The 16,708-nt window shown below is 44.1% G+C and overlaps 1 protein-coding gene across 4 annotated transcripts in view; it reads left to right on the top strand.

Moving 5' to 3' along the window:
* RAP1GAP2 (RAP1 GTPase activating protein 2) overlaps window positions 1–16,708 on the top strand; it is a 241,162-nt gene that overhangs the window by 54,258 nt on the left and 170,196 nt on the right. The window contains exon 1 of one of the 4 annotated variants that reach the window (XM_030536313.1): window positions 6,115–6,315. The exons of the other annotated variants lie outside the window; for them this stretch is intronic. Within the exon in view, the coding sequence (XP_030392173.1) occupies window positions 6,299–6,315 (17 nt within the window). The 5' untranslated portion in view covers window positions 6,115–6,298. Of the gene's footprint in view, window positions 1–6,114; window positions 6,316–16,708 lie in introns of those variants that run through there. 4 annotated transcript variants of the gene reach the window in all.

Genomic DNA, 16,708 nt, shown 5'->3' on the forward strand with positions numbered 1-16,708 from the left:
TGTTCTCTGTATAGGGTTAAATTTCAACTTGTTCAGGGGCAGGGCATGATTTTCCTTTATGTATGAGGCCTGTGATGCTCCTGGCAACAAGTCAGGCCTCCCACCTAAAAAATGCAAGTTTTTCACACACAGAAGAGAAAAGAAATCCAACAAAAGCCCTTTTCCCCACCCCCATCTAGTCTGTGTCACATCCCATAGACTCAAGTCAACTCTCACATTCAAAGCTGCGTTGTGTGACATCCAGCTGATGGGATTTGATGTGACAAATTGTCAGATAAAGGACAAGGTGACTTGCCAGATCGCCGATGTATAAACAAAATAAAAAAAATATTTCCATGATAGTCTAGGCTGTAGATTATTTCCAAGCAAGAAACCATGACTGGAGATGTGGGGCCAGATCCTCAGCATGTGGAAATTATTGCCAGTAGAGCTAAGTCCCCAGACACCGACTGAGGAGCTGGCCCTTGGTTCCTAGCGAACCATTAAATTGAGCTGTCTGCGATGTAGGAGAGACTGTGAGTAGTGTTTTGTGCGGCTTCTCCCACAGACATCTCGGCTCACAATGTAGTGGACTTCTTACCCCACATTCCTTAATGCAAACCTAGGGCTCTCCTGTGGCTTTTGAAGCCATGGTTGTGTAATGAGTGGTAGCAGGGACTTGTCCCAGTGGACTGCGGAGGAAGTAGGTGCCAAAGCAGTACTTGCTACTCCTTTCTACAGGGACAGCGTGTGCTCTTTTCCTCTCCAGCGTGGCCTCAGACTGCCTGGTGTCCCCTGTCTGGGTTTTCTTGTTGCTGGGATGGCTTCCATCTTGGTTGATACACCGGAGGCCTCCAGAACTAAAAGCATGAACTAGTGTCCAGACTCGCTTGGTGGGAGTGGAACAGACTCCCATCCTTTGCAGATCAGGCACAGAGGGGGACAGGTAACAGACTCACCAATGAGCTACACTCTGACTGCTCTCTGCACTTCTACTCAGGCATCTTAACTACCGGGAGTTTAGCTAACCCTGCCCAAAGGGCGAGTAACCAGCACACATGGCCGTGTTGGGAGAGGCTGGTTGAGGGATGGGGGTGTTTGGTAGCATGGAGGTGCAGTGACCCAGTGTGGGCGATACTCATCTCAGTGCACAGGGTCAGTTCAAACCCACGCACCACGTGGCCTCGTCCTGGTCCGCTGCATCGAGGCGGGTTTGGCTCAGTATGTTTTGGTGAACACCCAAAGAAGCTTGTTTAAGCCTCACTATTTGCAGCTAATTATTTTCTGAAATTCACAATACTGCTGGTTTGTGGGCGGACTGCCTCATTCAGTGTTTTTCTCTAATGTGTGCCCAGTTTGAGCCACATTAGATATTTGTATGAAACTTTAAAAAACACCCTCTATTAAAAATAAATGATTATGGCAGCCTCATAGATGGGATGCATTTTTCTGGGCGTAGGCAATTTTTATCCTCTGCATTTTGCTAATAAAATGTCGAGCTGTTTTATGCAAGGCAGGGGTCGCTTAGAACATCAATGTTTGTTTCAAAAGTGTGAGAGTGAATGAACATTCAGCCATTGCAGATTTTGGCCCCCATCCTGCAATTGCATCTATGCTGGCAGATCCCAGCCCCCATGTGGAACCTGTTACAGTTAATTGGGGCTCCATGCAAGTACCAGGGTCACATGCATGGGTCCACTTGCAGGACTGGGGCATTACACACTCAAGCCTTTGGGCTGGAGGCTGTTTGTTATTAATATATGTTCAGACATCACTTTGCAGAATGGGTCCCCAACTCCGACTGATCTCTGGGTGCCATGGAGACACAATTAATACTTAGTAATCAAGTCTCTAACTGGCAGAGTTCACCCACTGGGCAATTCCACAGTAAAGCAGTCCTGCTCCTACTGATATCAGGGAGAATTTTGCTATTCATTTCAATGGGAACCAGATCAGGGCTTAGTGAACATAATGGCCCAAATGTCGGCTTCCTGAAAAAATGGCTGCACATTCTCCACAAACGCAGAGCCTGATCAGTGGTGGCAGAAGCTCGCTTTGAATGCGGGGTGGTGGAGCGGACGTACTTGGCATGGGAGGGAGGTAGGAGAGTCAGGAATAGTTGATGGAGTGGGGGCGATGCTGAAATTTGGGGCTGGGTGGGTGGGTGGGTTCTTGTCTGCTCTCTGGCCCAATCCTGGGTGCCGTGGCAGCTGCTGCAGCTCCTTTGGGTCCGCTCGCACCTCCACCCCCTGCACGTGTGCACAGTTTATGGGGAATAATGCACAGGTGCGGAAACATAGCTCCCCCCTCAATATTTCCATTGTGCGGTGCTAACTCCCATCCTTCCCACTGGCCTGCCTGCTTCCACTGTCCGTGACCCCAGTCCTGTTAACGTTTACCACCAAGCTGTAGTGGAACGTCTCATGCCACTTAACATAGATCATGGGTTTCTCAAACCTCATTGCACCATGAACTCCATCTGACAACAAAAATTACTACACAACCCCAGGATGGGGGACCGAAGCCTGAGCCCATATAAGTCCTGCCCCCCAGGTGGAGGAGAAGGAGTGAGGGGACAAAGCCCAAGCCCTGCTGCCCTGGGCTGGGGCAGGAGAACAAAGCAGAAGCCCAAAGGCCTCAGCCCCAGGCTGGAGGCCTGTAACCTGAGCCCTGTGATCCAGGGCTGAAGCCTTTGGGCTTTGGCCCCAGGCAGCGGGGCTCAGGCTCAACAAGTTTAACACCAGCTCTGGCAACCCCATTGGCGTAGACAATAAGTGTGTGCAGGTTCGTGTCCTTATGCTGTGAAAGACGTGGTAAAAGATGCATGGATCTGACAGACTCCCTTCTGAAGGCAGCTGTGCTGCTCTCGTATTAATTCCTGACTCCTCTGTGCTTTGCGCTTATGCCTCTTGATGATATTCCCAGCCTATAACCTTGGTCAATGTTGAAATAAATGGGCAGGTGGAGATTGGATACAAAGCTGCAATAATTGCTTCTGTGTGTGGGCAGAATTCACATGTCCTTGCATAAAACATTGGAACAGCAACACAATACAATTTTGGGAGCTTAGATACTGTAGCAACGGACACCTTAGAAACACCTAAAATAGAAACGGGAGTTAGATATTTACTGTATAAATAGAGCGCATGGCTGGTTAATTCTGTAAGTATGCTGTCCGCAGTGCACCATTAAATTAATTAGCATGGAATCTCAGTAAGATCCTGAGCCCAAGACAACTGCTGAGCAAGAGGGGTTCAGAATCAAGTCCTAGGTCAATGTTACTTGTGATACCAGAATATATGCTGTACTTTAGCAGATGTCTGAGGAACCTGATCTTGCTCATTGATTTCAAAGGGTATTGAGGGTGATCAGCACGACCCAAGTGGCACGTAACACTTCTCAGGACTTGGCCCAGATATATGTGAAAACAACTGTTAGTGTGACAGATGAATTTCAGGAAGTTGTGGAGTGGTGTGTGTGTGTGTGGTGGGGGAGAGTCAAACCCTGTTTCACCATGGGAGGATTGGGCCTAATGGCTGTATGGAATGATTCGAGTAATGACACTTCCATCGATATCTCTCGGAAACATATGGTGCTGTTTCCCTTGTACGTGTGGTTTGCAGAATGCGGTTTGTTCTCGGTGCTTGAATGACACAATCATATCCCAGCTCTGTTAAAGACTGTGTGGGGCCCATGTGTCTCCCTTTGAATTTTGTTATTTTTTTCATAATTACACATGCAACCTATGAGAGGATTATTTAAGAGTCCGAATAAACTGCACCTTTACCTAAATCTTTTATGAATGACTGGAATTCAGGAGCAGGATTAGTTCACTACAGCTAGTTATGTTGGTCCTGGAAAAACATGGAAAGGTCACTTTAAAATTTCTTTTTTTCCTGATATGGTCAATGAAAGAGGACAATTTGCTCCCACTGCAACAATTCTTACTCTTTCCCCAGTTCTCTTGCAGTGAGGAAAATTGAGCTCCTTATATCTCCTGCCCCCTTTCCCAGCATGCAGTGTGGAAAGCTCTGCCAATTCCATCAGCCCTGGGATCTACAACTCCCAGAATTCCATTAATTTGAGGTTGAAACACGGAAAAGGGCAGTGACAGGCCTATACTTTATCTTATTGGCCAGAAAAACTTGTTATATTTTTCCAATCCATGTTGTTTTTCAGCCTTGTCCTGGGAAGACAGTGCAGGGAAGGCAGGTCAGACTCCAAGGTCCCAATCAGTTGCTCTGCTTAGACCATCAACTGTGGTGTCAATTAGTGCCAAATATGCTAGGGAAACTTGGGTTGTGATCACAAATCCACTGCACACAGGGCATACCAGCAGGCAACTTTGTCACAACCAAAGTGAAATGGATTTGAATTGTCCGAATAAAGGGGAATGGTAACGAGATTTGGAGTCTGTCTCCAGGGCCATACTGTCTTCCAGAGGAGATCCCTTTTGGATTTGGTACAGCATGTATAATATGAAAGCTTAAGATTAAACTAGCCTATACTGGTAGCTTTTTTTTTTTTTTTATTGTTCCCTTAAATAGGAAATTACTAGTTCCCTTTAATTATCAGGATGATGGGACTAAAAATGTGAGTCCTCTTCTTCATGAGAAATCCTTATTTTTGTGAGTCACCCCATTGAACTCAATAGGTTCTCTCCCACCTGGGTGGAGTTTCTCTGGGCTAACCTTATGTGAGTGAGAGGAAGATGGGAGAGCAGGATGACTAAGGCTTTGCAGGGTCTGTTGTTTACTCACAATTAAATATTATGCAGTGTTGGCTGTTGCAGGCTCCGCAGATAAAGTTATTGTAATATTTGCTTTGTTGCCTTTTGAGTGTCCATGGGAAATGATTATGTCAGTTGCATTAATAGAACAAGGACTTGAGCGAAGAGTGAAATAGATAGATGTGGGTGAGCTATACCGAGTATGTGAATCCAGCCACTTCAGCTGGACTCACCAACCTGGGACTCGGAAATCAATTAAGTATTGTGTACATATATTTAACTACAGTAGTGGCTCAAACCTGAGGCTGCAGGCAAAGAGCACACAGTGCAGGTTGTAGATTTTGGTACAAAGGTGGCATAATGCACTCCCTCCTCCCCGCCCCCGGCTCCATTTGCTTCCTCTCCCAATTCTGAGGCTGCCATATGCACAAAGGTAAGTTAGAGCAGCTTGAGGGCTGCTCTAGGGTGTATCAGCTGCCTATGGGGATTGCTGCAGCATAGGAGCTCCTCAGCCATACTGTCTTTCCTCCAGCTGTATCCCCAACAATGGCAGCAGGGAGCGGGTTGATGTAGGAGCCAGTACATCAGCTCTATGACTCTAGAAGATCCACCTTCGATGGGGTTATGCTGCTGTATTCAGTTACCCCAGCTGCATGGTGCAAAACCACCACTGCTCTCTTGGTCGTCGTTGGGTATTGTACTCAGGGACCCCAGAGCTAAAGCTTGAGCCTCCCTTTCCTGAGCGAAAGGCCTAATGAGGCCAAGATTTAAAAAAAAAAAAAAATCAGTGATTTTGCATACCTCAGTGTTGGGGTCCCCATTTTGAGGTGCCTTTAAAGTGGCTGCATTTTCAGAAAGGGCTGAGTCCCCACCCTCTGAAAGTCAGGTCCTTCAGGTGTTGGGCACCCATATCCCTAGTGCCTTTTGAAAGCCTGTTTCTTTCCTGACAGCTGTTGCTAGACTCGTACTCTCTGAGGATCAGGCTCAGAGGAGGATCAGTAACAGAGGGTTGTAGCTGCACCCTATGATTTGGCCTGCGACCTGTAAGTAAAAATGTTGCAATTCAGACTAGATCATAGTGTGAACTCGTGATCTGCAGAGCTAACTGTAGTAGTGGGGCATTGTTAAAAAACTGCACCAAACGAGGAGCCTGCAGACAGCAAGAATCTTGTCTTGCCCTGGTCTGTTATCCTGAGAGATGTTTTGTTGTTGTTTGAATTAATAGACTCAGACACACAGGTGGCACCAGAGCTTAAAAGCATTTTCTGTCTCCCTTTTTTTTCTTCTTCTTCTTCCAAATTTGGTTTTCATTAGTTACCATGGTAACCATGAACATGTCTGGTGAGAGAGTTAAACTTAGAGAAAATGAGTAGACATGACGAAGTGGGAGCGCAGGAGAAGAAAAGGCAGATTCATACTGCTGGCATCTTCATTAGCAATTTGGTTGGCCTAATTTTATTAAAGTAATCTTACCTTGAGATGCAATTAGCGAGTGACACTCTGCATGAAGTCAAAGTGTAGTCTGGCTGCTGCCTCCTGCTAGCACCGTAGCCACGGATAACCTGTCATATTCCCCATTCAGCCGTCAAAATGCACAGGAAGCTCTGGTGAGTTGTTCTTTTTTAGTGAATTGTATTGCGGTGGCCTGCTGTGACACTCTAGAAACCTTTGAAACTCTGAGAGTTGCTGAGTACACGGTGCCACCATTCCTTTTGTTTTCTGAAGGAGGATCCACAGAGGGCTTAATGATCGCATTGTACAGTTTGTTGTAGATGTTACAGTTCTTCAGGACCCTGGGTTGAGGCCCTTGGGATACTAAGGAAGGGGAGGACTCCTGCATCTGTGTTGCAAGGGGATACTTGCAAAGACTCAGATGGCTTGTTACCTTACAGATCCAGGGAATAAAAGATCTTTTAAGGTTCACCATTGAGGACAGTGATATTTATGGGAGAGAAAAAGGTAGCCTGTGGTCCTTCTTTGTAAATAGGACTTGGAAAATATTTTGCCCCGCACCAAAGTGAATTTTTACATTTGATCTAAGGGTTTGTCTACACTTGAAAGTTAATTTGGATTCAGGTAGGGTGTGAATTTAAAGCGGAGTAGCTATTCCTGACTGACTCCCTGCGTGGGCACTCGTATTCTGGAACAACTCCATATGTAGACAAGCCCTAAAAGTGGGCCCTCTGAGAAATCGCAGACTTAGTCTCTGCTGTGCTGTCCATCTCCTTTCACTGCTAGGTGGGCAGACCAAAAGCATCCCAAGTCACTAGTAACCTAAAGACGATGCCATCCGCTGACTGCTTTGTGGACTCTGTGAAACAAGTTTGGCAGATCTCAGTAGAGAATTGTCCACGTCACAAAAATGGTTACCAAAGTTGGCACCAATTGCAGTCTCCTGTAATAACGCAAGGACTGAATGAAGGATTATGGAGACTGAAAAATCAAGAACAGAATGGGGTAATTGGACACAAAATTAGTCTCCTTTAAAATTGCTATGTGAACAGGGAGGCTGCACTCTTATGGGAAACATTTTAGCACACCGATATTTAATCTGCAAATGCAACTCTGCAAACATCTCGGTGCACAGGGATGGCTCAGAAAGATTTTTACTTTTTATGCTTCACATTCTGATCAATGCAAGGGGTCAGATCTATTAACCTTGCAGGCACATTGCAAAGCCCATCTTTCTCTCTCCTCTAAGCTAGTTGAGGTGGGAGAGGAGTGGTGTGAAGTGGATATATTTATGGGCAGTCCCTTTTTTATATTGTGACTTTTAAATTTAGGGGATGGATTCCCAGAGCATTGCATGGGCCCTATGGTTGTATTTTAAAAATTCAAATCAATAAAATAAATTAGGGGCCTACGCAGAACTGTCCTGCTGGTAATTTAGAGAGGTTCAAAATTCAGATCAAATTTTAAGCTTAAAATTTGGGGAGCATGGATTTGAAATTTTTGGTACAGACCCATCTCTACTGTGCTCTTCATTGTTTTGTTTTCACCATTTTTTTTCTTGACTTTCTCCATTAGTTCTCAGAGGTTAATTTGTTTCTGCTCTGCAGTTGCAGTGAGTGATATGAAATGTGGGTTGTCATCTATTACAGTAATATGTGGAGGTGTGTATGGTTTGTATTGCTTTGCTTTTATGATGCCAATACTTTCCCTAAGTAACTGGAATTTGGTGTGTAGATCCAAACTGATTCCTGGCATGGACCCCTCTTCCCTCAATAATACTCTGTCCCTGGGCTTGAGCATGGACGGTTAGTTTAGTCAGGGGATTAATTAAGTCCTTGCCTATTGATTCTATATTAGGGGAGAGTAACCAGAATGGGGAGTTTGCTCTTAGCCAAAAGTGGGGTCTAAAGAGAAATCACAGGTATAAAATATAACCCCCAAAGAAAGCCAATTTCTGTTTTTCCTATAAACCATGGAGAACATCTTGCAAAATATTAGTGTGGAAAGGAAGAGCCCTGTCCATCAAATTACCAGGAGTGTTACTGTGTGTACAAGTGAAAATTCAGATGACATATGAGTGCGAATGGCTGCCGATAATGGGATCAAGAGTGCTGAAGATGGAAAAATATTGAGTGATTTGCTTAACCTTTATAAAGTGAAATGTGCCCAGTCTCACGGCTTTTTAATATTGACGGGGAAGAGCAGAGCTAATGGCAGAATTGGGAATGATGTAGCTGAACATATTCTCCATTGGTTGTTGCAATTTTTCTGCACTCATTTCTGTATTCTTGGGGGCAAGTTGGTTTGGGAGCAAGGTCTGTAGAATGGATTGTCTTTGTGCAAATTCTGCTGATTCTATTACCGCCTCTCCAAGTGGGTAATTACATGCAAATATGCCAGGCTCTGCAATGCTTGCGCAAACATGCGTTGTGCATGTTGACTTACCTGTGGATGTGTGTGTGTACACTAAACATGGGTCCAAATCCAAACACCCTGAAACTTCAGAGAATTGTGGAATCCAGGCTGGAAGCAGATCTGAACACTGTAGCTGATCTATACTGGGCTAAATGAAAACCCTGGCTTCAAACCACTCCAAACTTTTGGGGGATTTCAGGTCTGGATCTTGATCTCCAGTTTGCAGTCTGGGCCTTGCCTAGCATGTAAATATTTTGCTGGTGCAGTACTGTCAGTGACTCTTGCAAATGTGGTGCCATGTGTTCTTGAACACAACAGGGTCAGAAAGACGAGAGATGAATGATCTCTAGTGAATTATACATAATGGGTGACATTCAGCTCTGTGGAGAGGGCCAGGGAAAGGTCTAGGTACCACTTGGAAAAGAATTTAGTGAAAGGCGATCCGTTCTGCAGCTTCCACAGCAGCCTGGCGACACCCCTCCTCCAAAATATAGTAAGGAGCAGAGCGGGAGTCTGAAATACACAGTTTGGGCTAAAGTACATAACAAAGAACATAAGAATGACCCTACTGGGTCAGACCAAGGGTCCATCCAGCCCAATATCCTGTCTTCTGGCAGTGGCCAATGCCAGGTGCCCCAGAGGGAACAAACAGAACAGGCAATCAAGTGATCCATCCCCTGTCACTCATTCCCAGTTCTGGCAAACAGAGGCTAGGGACACCATCCGTGCGCATCCTGGCTAATAGCCATTGATGGACTATCCTCCATGAATTTATCTAGATCTTTTTTTGAACGCTGTTATGATCTTAGCCTTCACAACATCCTCTGGCAAGGAGTTCCACAGGTTGACTGTGCGTTGTGTGAAGAAATACTTCCATTTATTTGTTTTAAACCTGCTGCCTGTTAATTTCATTTGGTGACCCCTAGTGCTTGTGTTGTGAGAAGTAGTAAACAACACTTCCTTATCTACTTTCTCTACACCAGTCACGATTTTCTAGACCTCTATCCTATCCCCCTTAGTTGTCTCTTTTCCAAGCTGAAAAGTCCCAGTCTTATTAATCTCTCCTCATACGGAAGCCATTCCATACCCATAATAATTCTTGTTGCTCTTTTCTGAACCTTTCACAATACTAATGTATCTTTTTTGAGATGGGGCAACCACATCTGCACACAGTATTCAAGATGTGGATGTACCATGGCTTTATATAAAAGCAGCATGATATTTTCTGTCCTGTTTTCTATCCCTTTGTTAATTATTCCCAGCATTCTATTCACTTTTTTGACTGCTGCTGCACATTGAGTGAATGTTTTCAGAGAACTATCCACAATGACTCCAAGATGTCTTTCTTGAGTGCTAACTTAAGTAGTGCACATGTTCTCTACATGGGGTAAATTTCACCCTGAAACCTTATGGCATTATTACTAAAGCCTTTAAAAGAAAATACTGAGAGAGTTCGATTTATTAAGTTGTAGGAGAATCAGAATTAATCTTTATTCAAACAGAAGAAGGCTGGAAATTAGACACACACAAATCATAAACCTGTTGCAAAGCATCAGTCTCCAACAGACAGATGACAAGCAGGCTTCATTTGTCTTATTGTTTGGTTTCTGGCTGTGGAATCAGTTGAATGAAATTTCTAGAAGAAATTACCGCCCCCCCAATTATTTAATTTATTAAAGCCATGACTTAGGAGTGAGGGAAAATAGCTGCTCGTGTGTGTGTGTCAAACAGAGAGAGCTAGGATCTAGCCCCATATGTTGCTACATAAGTAGTGTTTCTTCATCATGTTACCAGATGGATAATTGCATACGGCATGGGGGGCGCCAAATGGACAGCTCTGTATTTCTGCAAACACAGAGAAAAGACGGTGAATGTTTCAGCCCTGTCTAAACCAATGGTTATGTATTTAAGTTTGAGATGGGTCCAAGCCAAATGCTCCGACTTGGTGGAAGGCCCTTATCTCAGTAATGGGACCATGGATTGAAAAGACCGTGCGGCTTTGGGTAAAGATAGGATTCATAGATGCATTCTGAGCCTTGCAGCTGCCTTGCAGCTCTCAAGCGATGACCATCATTTTGGCCAGCCCATCAGGAATTGAGCTGCAGGTCTCCAGGTGTGAATCGCTACATCTTGAGGTAAAGAGCAAGGCTCTCTGGCTGAGAACTATAATAGACTCATCTCTGTGTACTGGACATAACGTCCACTGACAAATACCCAGACATTTCAGAATACATAGATCCAAACAGATATGAACTTTGCAGCCTGAGCACACCTCTGTGAAACATTATCTTTTACTGAGGACTAGGGTTGGGCAATAAATATTGGTTTCGGTATGAGTCTGTGCAAACAATTTTATTGTTTCCTCCCTCATCTCTTGACCCCTGAGTTTTCTTTTTGAGTTTCTGTTTCCAAAGAACCTAAAAGTTTAAAGCAAAACACAGTCAGACCCTTTGAGTTTCAGCTGTGTTTTACATCATGACCCAGGACCAGTGCCTAAGATGGGTGAAGCTATGAACTTTTACACCAGCTAAGGATGTGACCCCAAAGATTTTTTCATGGTCTTAATGCACAGCCATAAATGAATCAGCCTGATGTTCTCTTCACACTCTGCCTAGGTTTGCTCACAGGATTTGTGAATCTTTTGCTAAACCTGGGCTGTTCTGCATATGTAACAGATTCCAACACCAGGCAAGTTTCTTGTGGTTTGGGGTTTTGTCATGAGTTTTGCTTTGTATTAGAAGAGAATCACTATGAACACATTTTCTTAGACAAACCTATACAGCAAGGCTCATAATATAGCTCATTCTGAATAGGCGCTATCCTATCCTGAGACCACTTATTTCCAATACATTTTAATTTGATTTGTATATAAAGACTCGCCTCTACCAGGTATTCAGTTTCTGCAGTTCCTTTGGGTAGTCTCTTAAAATAGATTCTCCTGTACAATAAAGTTTTATTATTAGTCTTTTTATAAAGCAGGAGGTTTTATTTAACACTGACTTCTAGGTCCTAATCCTCAGCTGATGTAAACAGGCAGCTCTCCATTGGAGTCAATGGAGATATGCTAATTTACACCACCTGTGGATCTTGCCCCAAATATATCACTATCTCCGTGTTTATAGCTCAGGAAGGATGGCTGAGAGCAGGGAGAATCTGAAGAGTAAATCTTAGTTACGGATGGCATTACAAGAGCAATAACTTACATCTTGCTATCACAGTAGTAGGATAAACCTTGTCTACATACTGGATGGGCCACCTAATGGTGACAGCTCAAGTCCTGTGCGTGTTAAATACACCAACACTAATAAATCTGCTTCATATCTGACTTCTGTGATTATGGGTCCACGGTTTATAAATTGATTTCTTTGTGGGCAACTGGCAAAAAGCCCAAATTTGTTGCATTTTATTTTTGCCCAGGGAATCTAGCACACAGCCTCCTTGGTAATGACAGGCTGCATTGGCATGGCAAGGAAGGTAACGTCTGCATTCAGGGTGGGGGATGGACAGGACCATTGTGTTGACTGCTGGACTCCTGCTAAATACAGGAAGTGAAACTGACCTGAAAAATGACAAACAAGCAACATTTTGTGCTTTCAGTTTGAGTCTCCAACTGCTTTCATATCAGCTGTGTCTCAACCACAGTGACCAAGGACTCCACCCTGCTTGAGTAAAAGGCACCTCATCAAACCAGGGCAATATTACAGCAAACTCATTTCCTGATTTGCTTGTTAATGTGCAAACCGTGGTGGAAACGTGCAGCATATGTGGTGTATTTCTGACGCTCTGGCTAATTGGCCTGGGGATGTGTGTTCTGAAGACTGAAGAGTGATGTCTCAAAATGTGACCTTAACACTGAACGTTTCTACCGGTACAGAAAGGCTTAATCACTATATTTTACATGGGGATAGGCATGTAGTGCAGTCTGTAGTGGGTCGCAGTGAGAGATGCTGCCCTCTCTTGTCAGGCCCATAGAAGGGATGAAGAACTGCTGTTAATACCAAGTAAAGGAGCAAATGCAAATACTGAATATTGTTGGAGCCATCTGATGCAAGCTGCAGGCATGGTTCAGGTTATTCTGACTGTTCTAAAGGGATGAAGCAGCAGTGGTTCTATGAATTGCTAGCTACTGCAGTGTTCTTGAGAAAGCAGGGAATCCCGGATCACTTTTAATTGTCTGTTATGTGGATAAACTGGATTTAGCATCTTTTCTGAGAGAGCTCCTAAACTCACTCTCTTTCGCCAGCTTGCTTCCTTTTAGGTACCTGTAGTGTCCACAAGATGGTGCTGTGCTACAGTCACTTTAAAAAAAAAATTTAAGGAGTACTTGTGGTTCTTTCTGCTGATGCGGACTAACACGGCTCCCACTCTGAAACCAGTTACTTTTTAGACACCACCACCAAACAACCAGTAGTTAACCAAAAAACCCACCCCCACCAAATCAGCAGCACACTGTGAGACATCTACAAATAACTAGCATCCCCTCTACACCAAAATATCGTTTTCCAGGGGCGCGTTGGGGTTGATTTTTCTGCATTAACATGCATCTAAACTATGGGCATACATGTCAATGGTGTGCATACATGCCAGTCACCTCTGCGTGGCCACTGCCACTCTCCTATATTTTGTATGGGGATCATTGTGTAAATGCTTTACTCACCAACCTATGATATAACCATTCCGCAAACTAATTTTCGCTGTGCTTTGATCTGAGATGCCACTAAGCTTTGCCCATACCATGGTTGTTTCCATAGTAACCAACATATTGTGTTTCAGCTGGGAGCTAGCGAATGGAGACTATAAAAAGGACAAAATAGGGACAGGCGGCATAAACAAAATGCACTATTGTAGGTGGGGTGCTAGAAGGGTTATATTGCCAGCTGCTTGGAAAATCCTGCATAACTCACTTGTACCTCTAACAAGTATTGTAACCACTCCACAATGGCAGCATCCCACAGCTTCACCTGTTTCATCAAGGGATGGGCTTGGCCTGCGTGTACTGATCTGGTTCTCAAGGCTTCAGATTGTCTCTGTTCTGAAGGAGATCCTGCAGGGTGTATTTCACTGAATAAGGGTGATTCCTTCCCTGCAAGTTAAATAGAATTTTAAGACTCTGGGACGGCATGCAAATGCACACAGCAACAGCCATATCTATGATAATGGTAGTTAGTTTAGGGGGTTCTTGCTTTTTCCTTCAAAATCTTCTAGAAACCACCACCAAAATAATTGTTTGAAAGGCAATGAAAATTCAAGTTGCCTCAAAATGTCAGTCCCATATTGTCAAGTATCAGAGGGGTAGCCGTGTTAGTCTGGAGCTGTAAAAGCAGCAGAGAGTCCTTTGGCATCTTATAGACTAACAGACATATTGGAGCATGAGCTTTCATGGGTGAATACCCACTTCGTCGGATGCATGTCCCATATTGTGCACCGACCCCCCCCCCCCCGGGCGGGTTGTTAAGGTTTCTAAGGATTTATTTTTGCCATGTACAATTGATGTTAACTACTGGTTGTAATAGGGCCCTCGTGACTCTCTTGGGTTGATTTATATTTCTGGCTGAATTGATGCACTCAGATGGAAAAAAAACTCACTGCCCAAACACCGGTATAAAGCATGTCAAATCATGCTGCCTAATGTAAGAGGCAAACACATTGTAAAGGGAAGAAATAGATCAGAAAAGCCAGTATGTAAGAATATTGTATACCACTAGATGGAGCTAGATCTGCTTTTGCTGGGTATTTTTAGTAGTTGAGAGACCCAGAGATTCCAAGGCCAAGTCTGATCTACCTAACTAGGGTGTCCATGTATCCAGTTTTTGACTGGAACGCCCGGTTGAAAAGGGACCCTGGTGGGCTCCGGTCAGCACTGCTGACTGGACTGTTAAAAGGCAGGGTGCATGCCATGGCTCTGCATGGCTCCTGGAAGCAGCGGCATGTCACTCCTCCGGCTCCTATACGTAGGACTTGCCAGAGGTCTCTGCATGCTGCCGTTGCCCCAAGCGCTGGCTCTGAAGCTCCCACTGGCCGGGAGCTGAAGGGGGGACATGCCGCTGCTGCCAGAAGCTGCTTTAGGTAAGTGCTGCCCGGAGACTGCCCCCCTCCCACACCCTAACCCCCTGCCGCAGCCCTGATCCCGCTCCCACCCTCCAACCCCTCAATCCCCAGCCTGGAGCACCCTCCTTCACCCAAAGCCCTCATCCACAGCCCCGCACCAGAGCCTGCACCTCCAGCCAGTCTGGAAATAGATGTACTGCTGGCCAGTCCGTTATCCCAGTGGTGTCTGGTAAAACGCTATTTAGTCAGTCTCAGTGATAACCTAAAGAACACACATTTCATCCTCCCTCTGCAACTACTTATCAGGGTTCTGTTATGGTCTCTGTCATCACAGTACGTGAACCCCTCGCAAAAGATGAGTGAAATCCTGGTTCTGTTGGTTTGTCCTCCCCCATCCCTGTGAAATAGGGAAGTATTATTATCTCAGTTTTACAGATGAGAGGCTGAGGTACAGAGGAAACAAATGACTTGCCTGCACAGGAAGTCTGTGCCAGGAATTAGGGCTGATCAAAAATTTCTTGTTAAAACTGCTTTTTGAAGAAAAATTGGGTTTCAGCTGAACAAAACTCTGCAGAAACTTTCTGCTTTCTGTAGAAAATTTAAACTTTTTGTTAGAAAATTGAAAACTTGACAACTGAATTTTCATTTTTTTCGTCCAAAAACCTTTTGGTTTTTCAAGAAAATTGAAATGTTCTGCAGGAAACAAAACCTCATTTCTCAACCAGCTGTCCCAGAATTGTATCACAAGACTATGCCTTTTTCTTTTATGCTTCTGAATTTTATTATAGACGATTCGAATCCAAATGAGAATATTGTGGTAGGCCACAGTATATGATTAAGGGGGAAGATAGTATCTGAGAGATTTTTTTGGCAGAGCTAGTGACCTGAATAAAAATTAGTGGCTGGGTCTTGGGGTGGGGGGTACGATTTTATTTACAAAGAACTCTTAAACTTCCCAGAAGCCTTAAATTCTTTTTGAATCTCAGAGGAGAATTAATTGGACATCCATCTGAGACAGAGATGATGCATATTAAATAATTTCCATCTGTTTTGCATGCTTTTCTCACCCTTAAGCTAAATTTCTCCATGTCTGATGTTTCTTTCATCAATTATATTAATTTCTATTGATGTGCGTGTGGTTCATTTAATCACAGCAAAATCCTCTGAGCATTTCATATGCAACTCTCCTGGTCCCGCTGACTATAATCTCATCTGCAATTCCGTAATGTTTTGCAGACAACTGAAACAGCCTCTAATTTGGGGTCATTAATGAGCCACATTTTCCTAGGCAGTTGTTTGGATTGATTTTCTGTGTTTCTCATATGGCTATTGCTTTTGCAAAGGCAACTATAAATGAGAAGGCAGAAGATTACATTTTTAAATTATGCCCCAGTTTCCTAAAAAGAAGGAGCTGCTACCATATAAAGAATGGCGATAACACAGAACCAGAGCGTTACCTTTATTACCCCCATTTTATAGCTGACATCAAATCTAAGGGGGTATTGATTACCTGCAGTCATTAGAGATCCCATAGTATGTTTCACTGCAGTAGGATTGCCAGTCATTGTGACTTGGACAAATTTTAGCTCAGTAATTGCTTTCTGACCACTTGACTTCCAGCTGGCTATGGTATTCTTTACTGCCTGTCTTGAAGAGCTGCTGTTTTCCCCCGGAGGTAGGTGAAGTGATATATACAAGTGTGCATGTATATTCTTTCATTAGGTAAAGCCAGCCCTGTACTGCAAAGCCAATAGGGACTTTCACATCCAGTTATTTCTCTTTCCTCCATGGCAACTATAGCTTGTCGCTTCGGAGAGTCCAAAGTGATACCAATGCATTTACTACTCCTACTCTTACAAGCATCTATAAGTTTCCCGAAGATAGACTACTTAGGCCTATCATAATTTGAAAGATAAATATGCGCATAAAAACTTCTTGGTCATTGATGCTTGGGGATTCAAACTGGCTTCCAGTACTGGAAACTGAATGAGCAGGACCTCAGCAGCAGTTTCAGCGTGACATTTAAATGAACTTTTTGCAATAACATAGTGGTAATGAGAGAGGGGGTTAGATTTTTAGATTACA

The sequence above is a fragment of the Gopherus evgoodei genome, chromosome 17 (genome assembly GCF_007399415.2).
Source record: "Gopherus evgoodei ecotype Sinaloan lineage chromosome 17, rGopEvg1_v1.p, whole genome shotgun sequence".
Lineage (NCBI taxonomy): Eukaryota > Metazoa > Chordata > Testudines > Testudinidae > Gopherus > Gopherus evgoodei.